This window comes from Oreochromis aureus, linkage group 18 (assembly GCF_013358895.1).
Source record: "Oreochromis aureus strain Israel breed Guangdong linkage group 18, ZZ_aureus, whole genome shotgun sequence".
Classification (NCBI taxonomy): Eukaryota; Metazoa; Chordata; class Actinopteri; order Cichliformes; family Cichlidae; genus Oreochromis; species Oreochromis aureus.
The window spans coordinates 6,342,821-6,351,030 of record NC_052959.1 but is presented as its reverse complement, the minus strand read 5'-3'; the positions used below and the strand labels follow the sequence as shown (position 1 = coordinate 6,351,030).

General features: G+C 41.2%; 2 protein-coding genes across 2 annotated transcripts in view; one reads left to right on the top strand and one right to left on the bottom strand.

The window, feature by feature from the left end:
- Positions 1–273: 273 nt before the first annotated feature.
- abhd4 (abhydrolase domain containing 4, N-acyl phospholipase B) lies at positions 274–5,097 on the bottom strand. Its single transcript, XM_031730718.2, has 8 exons — positions 4,546–5,097; positions 3,543–3,628; positions 3,326–3,430; positions 2,913–3,201; positions 1,447–1,628; positions 1,250–1,361; positions 980–1,166; positions 274–845 (listed from the first exon to the last, which is right to left on the bottom strand). The coding sequence occupies exons 1-8, from the start codon at positions 4,593–4,595 to the stop codon at positions 756–758; spliced, it is 1,101 nt and encodes a 366-aa protein (XP_031586578.1). The 5' UTR covers positions 4,596–5,097; the 3' UTR covers positions 274–755.
- A 116-nt stretch (positions 5,098–5,213) lies between these two features.
- Positions 5,214–8,210, top strand: part of dad1 (defender against cell death 1) — a 3,381-nt gene continuing 384 nt past the window's right edge. Inside the window, exons 1-2 of the mRNA XM_031730817.2 lie at positions 5,214–5,534; positions 7,829–7,968. Of these exons, the coding sequence (XP_031586677.1) occupies positions 5,324–5,534; positions 7,829–7,959 (342 nt within the window). The 5' untranslated portion in view covers positions 5,214–5,323 and the 3' untranslated portion in view covers positions 7,960–7,968. The remainder of the gene's footprint in view (positions 5,535–7,828; positions 7,969–8,210) is intronic.

The following is an 8,210-nucleotide window of genomic DNA, read 5'->3' as shown; positions in this document are numbered from 1 at the left end:
ATATATTTAAGTGACTTTCTCATTTGATATTTATAATTCACATCCATCCATCAATTTGTCCATTTGGAGTCGCAGACAGGGGTGGATAGGGTGCAGCCTATCCCAGCATTCACTGGGTAGGTGGTGGGTACACCCCTGCCGTGAGGGAACAATGCTAACCGCTATACAGTCGTGCCACTGATGGGCAAAACCCACTGAGAGTATAAAACCTAAAAAATATGCCAGCTGTCACTGCCCCCTGCTGGTAGGGCAATAAAGTGCATCACTCGTGGGTAGTTTAAATAAGCTTTTACTGGTTTCATTTTACAAAATACAGCTGATTGATACATGAGGAAGACATTAAGAGCAGGGATTAAAAAAAATTGTCAGGCACATATTGAAGTGCGAACCAGGAATCATGTGGCTGATGGGTAATAAATAAACTCTGTGCATCCATAGCCGTGTGCGTGTTCCACTGAATGTTAAAGGAATATGACAACCCAGTATGTTTCGGCACTGGCAGTTCGGTTAATGCTCTTCATGAAAATATCAGAAATAAATGTAAATAACACTAAAAACCCTTTCTAACAAATATAAGAGTTTTACTGGAATAATAATAACAACAACAACAACAACAACTTGTTACAATAAAGAAACTACAATCAAAATCATGGCATCTCGATATGCAAACCCACCCAGCATGCTTCACATGCAAAAGTGCCGGTACTAAGACCACCGCGATACTTTTTCTTAACAAATTCAGTCCAAAAAACATGTCAGTTCACAGATTTACAAATATTTTCAACAACTCTGTTGAACTCCCCTGGTTGATCAGCGTACACATGATGGGAGGCTTCATTTATCAGCTGCACAGAGGAGCAGATAGGAGCAGTCAGCAGGAATGTACAGCAAAGTTGATTTTAATTGTATTAACATGACATTAGACTCATATGCTTGTCTTTGTGTTTCTATGTATGCAAATGTGTGTGTCTCTACTTACCAGCACTCTGGTGTTGGAGTGGTTCCTAATCTGAGCCATTCTGTCTCCGGATGAGCTGTCCACCCAGGACTGTGCTCCATACAGCAGAGTGACAGGCATGGAGGCAGGCAGCTGATGAACCCGATCCAGCATCGGCCTCTTAGCCCATCCCAAGGACTCCGTCATGGCCCTGAAACCCACCTCTCCACTTGGATGGAGGAAGAGAAAGAGAAGGTTGTCACTTCTCTCTAATCAGAATCGCATTTTTGATATGGGGGGGTGAGGGCATACCTTGGTGTTTGTGCGTTACAGTGGTAGATGTACTGGGTCATGGTGTCGTCATCAAACAGATCTTCAAACTTCCTTTTGAAATCAGGACGGAATCTGTTCACTAAGCCCGGACCTGGACGCAGAGCACGTTGTGAGAAGGAGGTCACAACATTACGCGTGCCACAGCGCAGCAGCAGAAGGATGTTCGCACTTCTTACCCAACGGTCCCGCTGCTCTAATCACAGCAAGTGGGTTGAAGAGGGTAACGACTGCTAGGATAGCCTTCACCCAGCGGGGAGGGGACGGCCTCTTCACCACATCTGTCCCCTGGCCCTGCTGGTTCTGGACCTTTGGTCGCTCTGGAAAACCCCAGGGATCTACCAGGATAAGGTGTGATACTCTGTGAAAAACAAAGCAGAATATAATCACGATAACACACAGCACGATGTATTTGTATGAGTCGCCAAAAGTCACGAGCTGGTAAAAATGAAACATTACAGTAGAAATACCTGATGGCTGAGACTGAAGCAAAACAGTACAGTTTCAAGCTTTAACACAACTGAACAGGCTGTAAAAACAAAGGGAAACTGAAGAGGTTGGTGATGATTTTCACATTACAGACAGTAATCTGACCCGCTGTTAGCACAACAAATATTAGTCAGTGCAGATTTACGTTTAATTTGCTAAAAAAATAAATGTAATTTTTATTGATGTCTGACATAGTGGGTTATCCAGGTGGGGGCATTCATCAGAAAGAGGACACACTGTGACTATAAATTGATGGACATGGTCCGCAGAGTGTTGGATGGTTGCTTAATTGACACTAAATGTCCAAACCTTGCCCAGAAAATATCCCCAACATCATTAGAACACCACCAGCAGCCTGAACCTCTGACACAAAGGAGAACGACCCCATGCTTTCATGTTGTTTATGTCAGATTCTGACCCTAACACCCGAATCTCAACAAACAATTTTCCGTCTTTTATCCTGTCCAATTTTGGTGAGCCTGTGTGAAGATGCTCTTCTGGATATTTTGTAACAACTGTTTATTTGAGTTACTGTGACCTTCCAACAACTCAAAGCAGTCTGGCCGTTCTCCTCTGACCTCTGACATCAACGAGGCATTTTCTCCCAGAGAAGTGGTGCTCGCTGGATATTCTCTCTTTTTTGGACCATTCTCTGTAAACCCCAGAGATGGCTGAAAAATCCCAGAAGTAGCTTTATCTAAAAAATTTACGGCAGCCCATTAGGACCAACCATAACACTTGAACGTGTTATGGTCACTTCAATCATCTTTCTTTGCCATTTTGAGGTTCCGCACATTATCTTGACCACGTCTCCATACCTGAATGCAGTGATCTGCTGCCATGTGATTGGCTCATTAGAGTTCTATTAACAAGAAGGTGAAGAGGTGTACCTAATAAAGTGGACAGTCAGATTATACTTTGGAAATACACTCAGTTGCTTTCTTAAGGACAGTAATATCAGATGATGTTCATATCTATACAGTACCATTAACCTACGGCCAGCCTTTAATAACATAACAGGTTTGTTATGTTGCTAGGGCCACGCCTGGTTAATATTCAACATGTGACGCATGTAATTCAAATACTAGTGACTAATGTAAGCCACAGGTAATTCCGACCGCAGGTGATGGACTGCGTATTTCATCAGCTTTCTTACCTAGATGGATACTGAATGGCATAGGAGGTCGCCAGGTAACCCCCCAGGCTGTGTCCCAGCAGAATCATGTTCTCCAGGCCTACAGACTGCCTCCACTGTTCAATGGAGTCCACAAACTGCTCCTCTGCCTTGGTAGCATCTGAAGGGAAGGGAGGCCTGGAACTCCTGCCAAAACCAAGGAGGTCAAATGCGTAGACGGGCCGTGACCGGCTCAGGGCGTCTAGGTTCCTGATCCACAGACCCACCCCTCCTCCAAAGCCGTGAACCATCACCAGTGGAGTCTTAGGCGCTACAGGCAATACAGGAACAGGAAAGAATGATGTATTACGCCATTGTTATGACAATTCATACTTTACAGCTATGTCTGCTTATAATCAAACAAAGAATAGGAAAAGGGGAGCTGAGGTCTCTACCTTGTTCTACAGGTTTGCGAACCGCCTTGTTGGTGATGGTCAGAGTCCATATCCGGTACTGGTTTTGTAGGGTCACAAATCTGGCCCATAGATCATTCTGAATACCTGACGTTACCAGACAAGGAGGATTAATCATTAGGGTTAAAGCCTTAAGCAAACATAGTTATACATCATTTCCTGTTATGTAATCACCCAGCTAATATCAACATATCCTTACAGGCAAGAATCTTAGATTCAGTTGTCTTCAAAAGGGACATGGAGGTAGGGCGCCAGGAAGGCCACCAGCTCCAAGCTGAACTTGTCCTGACGAGGACAGAATGAGAGAAAGACATTTGAAGAATGAAGGGATATTAGATAGTGGAGTAGAAACACAATACAAATTCCTCTGATGCAAAACCAAGCAAGTAAAAACAATGTTATCATTATTTGCATGTTGCACAGATAATGCACTTGGCACTTGAGTGCTACAGAGCCAGAGCCGGGAGTCACGTTTCATCATGCTGTTAATCAAAGTCAGACATGTAGGACTGATGGTGGTGGGGTAAATCCTGGTTACCTCCATTCTCATTAGTATTCATTTTTAGAATAATAGATTTTTTTTTTTTTTTTCTACACTGAGGTACCAAAAGGACAGGATCACGTTTCTGCTTCTGTCATCATTACATCAGGTACATCCCAGGAGCCTTTCACCTATTCACCAATCAACAAGGCAGTTTAGCTTTGCTGAGTCATTTTGATAAGTCACACTCACCCCTGTTCCTCCTTTTTTTTTGTCAGGCAATAACAAGTAGAACGCACCTGTTAGTCAAGAGTGCAGGTGACACTCCGATAGAGTCCTACTACCTTATTAGACCTACCTTCACAAGTCACCAGTAGACTACACTTACCATCATTTTACTATAACTTTGTATGTCTTTGTTACTTAAAGCTAACTGTTAAATAACTTTCTGCCATACTAGTATTTGCCTTTATGTTTCCAAGAGTAATTTCACACACAACGTGCCAAAGACCATGGCAACATCTACATTTTACATTAAAATAAGCTAGAGACCGATTCACAAACAATGACACAGCACAGTCTTACAGTACATCCCGCCCAGAGCCCAAAACGCGTCTGAATACAGCCAGTCTTCCGAGATTTAAGTAATATGATTGATTAAAGGCGACTAGCAGCGTGTTGTGGATGGTTGTATTCGGCTGCATTAAGCTAAGTTACTCACTCTGTTTCACAATCGCTCTGCACAGGTGCTATGGTCGCAGGGTTATCCATTGGTGGGCATACTCCGGTGACTACATTCAGTCTGATCACGTTTGATAACACGCTCTGTCTCCTCTGCTTTCAAGTTACACTCAGGTGCTGTTTGCTAATTTCTAATGTTTTGTAACAAGTACATTCCTACGTCAGCTGATCAAACACAAAGATCGTCTCTCGATATGATGCTCGAACTGTACGAAAAAAAAACCTCACACGTTCGGGGGGGCGCAACACAACAACAACAATAATAATAATTTATGTAACATAATTCAGTGGGCTATAATTCTAAACTTTGACAATAGAAATGAAGTACCGATCCTATTGTGCTAGTATCAGATACCAAATACCAATACCATGGTTGGTACTGATACTCTCAATATTTCTACTTTCAGCCTCCATATCCTTTCATTTTTTTTCTTTTTTCTCTTTTCTTTTTTGCTATTAGCGACTGTGCTGACCACCACACAGCCTGAGGTCACAAAGTAAGCCATAAAAAAGAGAGAAATAACAACTTAATATCGCTGCAACTCAAGATAACAGCAGAGAAAATCATCTGTCTTATTTTTACATCTCCGCGCTCGACTCTGTGTGTCTTGGCTTTTCGTTCCGATTTCGTCGGAACGTATAACGTGCAACACCACGTCCGTTTCCGGTTTATCGGGACACGTCACTTATTCGACCGAGGAAAAGGATTCGTGCAACAAAAACCTGAGTAATTTTCTGCTAATTAGACGGCCAGAAACATGTCCAACTCAGTGATATCTGTTATTTCTCGGTTTCTGGACGAGTACGGCACCACGACGCCCAACAAACTCAAAGTGGTGGACGCATATCTGCTGTACATCTTGTTAACTGGAGCCCTGCAGTTCCTCTACTGTCTCCTCGTCGGCACCTTTCCATTCAATAGCTTTCTCTCGGGCTTCATCTCTTGCGTGGGCTCTTTTATTCTCGCAGGTAAATGTTTATTCGATTAAACGTGTCGCTGGTGATTTTATTTATTTTTTTTTTTTACAAAAAGGGGTGATCCAGTACGTGTGCTCAGGCACAAGTTAGCTATTCATGCTAAACTAGTAGCATGACTTCAGTTTATACTAAAATGAAATGAATACACGTGTTTCCCGAGTAACTCTCTGGGTGACATTGGTTAATTATTTTCAAGGCTGCACAAATGCTTATTTTGCACCTAGAAAAATGTGCTTTAAGCAGTTTTCATACATTCCCGTAGCCCTGAACTTTTCAGGACTGTCCAACGCAGGTGCATGGGAAGGCCATGGACTCAAAGACTGTAAATGTTAGATGGTCACACAGTGATTTGGACCATTGACTTGTAGGCTCTGCATGTCCAAGCCAAAATATTAGTTTTGTCCTCTGCCATGTTTTTTTTTTTTTTTTTAAAGCCAACAATCACCTTATTTGGATGATGGCATAGTGTGCCAAATTATTAGCTAACACTAGCAAGCTTGGTTCAAACTGTTAGCATGAATAAGCACATGTTAATCAAGTAATAAAATATCAGAATTAAAAATATCAGAAATAAAAACTGAAGCACAAACCAAGTCTATTTTGGATAGGCTCGTTTGTCAGGTAATTCCATTAACACAATAAAATACAAGTTCATCTGTAATTGAGACAGTGTGAAGGGTTACGTTTAGTAGTATTTTTGGACGTTTTTTCCTCTGACGCTGTCGCCCCTTCAGGTGTGCAGAGATTTTGAATTGGTTGTCATACTTTTTTATTAAAATGCTCAATGTACCAAAAGCACAACATGGTGGAATGTTTTACAATACAGATGGAGATGGGGGGAACTGCTGTTTAGCTGCTGTGAAGGGGAACCCATGCATAGAGGCTAAAAAAGTTTTTTGTTCGGGGCTGTAAACGTTTTACCGCTTTGTCCTAAAAAGCTGACGTGGGCACCCATGTTTGTGAATGTGAAAACTTGAGAATGAAGCAATTTTATCAATTGAAAATCTTGTGAATGTAATAACTTGAGAACCAGTTGATGTAGGATTTTGAAATTCATTCCATTGGTGCATCTATTAAGAGGCTGAGGGGTATCCCTGGCTGACAGCCAGCATTTAGGTTTTTTTTAAAATACAGTAAAATTGGGGATTTTAAGATGGGCACTGACTTGCTTTTGGAGCCAGCCTTAAGTGGCCATTAGTATCAATTCATTGATTTATTTGTAGAGCTGTCGGCATTGGCATTTGTAATGGACGATAAATACAAATTTTAAAAATACTGATTGAAGAAACACCCTTCACCATGTTAGGAGTGTTGATGTTACATAGTTTGTTCACCAGTGGGCACTCTGCAGCTTCCCTGTTGGCAGCACAGGTGTTTGGAACGCCACAGGCATAGCTTCAAGCTGGACTGACCTGCTTGAAAGAAGTAAATACTTATGTACACCTAGCATATGTTAGTGGAAATTGTTTGTTTTGTCTATCTGGAAAAACATAAATACATAGGCTCATATATCTGTATATCAGATTTTAAAATCAACAAATATTGGTATTGGTTTAAAAAAAATATTTTTGGTCGGGCTCTAGCCATTAGAACATCTGCATTTTGTGGAACTTTTACCACTAGAGGTTGCTGTTGGTGAACTCTAATTTCTTTTTCTGTCAGCTTGTTGTTGTTTGTGGCATTACAAACACACATGATGCCAACAGGAAGTTGCAGAGTGCCCTCTGGTGTACACACTATGTAACATCAGTAATCATAACATGATTGAAGGGTGTTTCTCCTATCAATACTTTTGATCAGATTTTCATATATTGTCAGTTATGAATTCCAATACCAATGGCTCTTCAAATAGCTACTAGAAGTCAGTAATTTAAGCCCATTAATAAATCGGTTGGCCTTTACAACTCATCATGTTGGACATTAACAAGTATGAGAATTTAATTAGTTTATAAATGTGATGGAGGTGTGGTGTTTTTAGGATGACAAAAATGGAGAAATAATCAGTCTGCATTGACCAATCAGCTATTCAGTTTATTATTTCAGCTATACTGCATAGTATCTGTGCTTCCTATTTCCACCTAAATGCAAAAACAGGTAACGAGCTGACAATTTTGAAAAACTTAGGCTGTTTGACTTTTGGTGTTTAACTTCTAAACCACTAACCCTAATATTAAAACTATTTGAATTATCATGAAAAAATAAACTCGGCTGTAGCCCAACTGCAGTTGTGCATTAACAAGTGAAAGAGGTACATACTGATACTTAATCCCTTGTTTGTTTTTCAGTGTGTCTTCGTATCCAGATCAACCCACAGAACAAAGGAGATTTTCTGTCCATCTCCCCAGAGAGAGCCTTCGCCGACTTCCTGTTTGCTCACACCGTCCTCCATCTCGTTGTGATGAATTTCATTGGCTGAGGCAAACATGTAAGTGGGTCTAAGTGTTCCACGATGAGAAACTGTAGAAAGTGTACAAAATATCCAAACTAAATGTGCCGTCTGTGTCTGTGGATATTGAGGAGTTTTTGTCAGTGAAAAGTAAACAGATATATTGTCCTTCAGGTGCTCTGTCACATCAGACATTATTGCCAGTTCGTCACTTCATTCTCTGTGGAACAGCACAGCAGATAGTACATGTGATAAGATGCTTCTCTGAGGACTACATGATG

Bases quoted from the DNA above. Each gene is read 5' to 3' on its own strand.
- abhd4 (XM_031730718.2), bottom strand. From the start codon at position 4,595: ATGGATAACCCTGCGACCATAGCACCTGTGCAGAGCGATTGTGAAACA. The intron at 3,629-4,545 runs GTGAGTAACTTA...TGTCCTCGTCAG, and splicing joins CAGAGCGATTGTGAAACAGA to GACAAGTTCAGCTTGGAGCT. The intron at 1,629-2,912 runs GTAAGAAAGCTG...TGTTTTTCACAG, and splicing joins GCCATTCAGTATCCATCTAG to AGTATCACACCTTATCCTGG.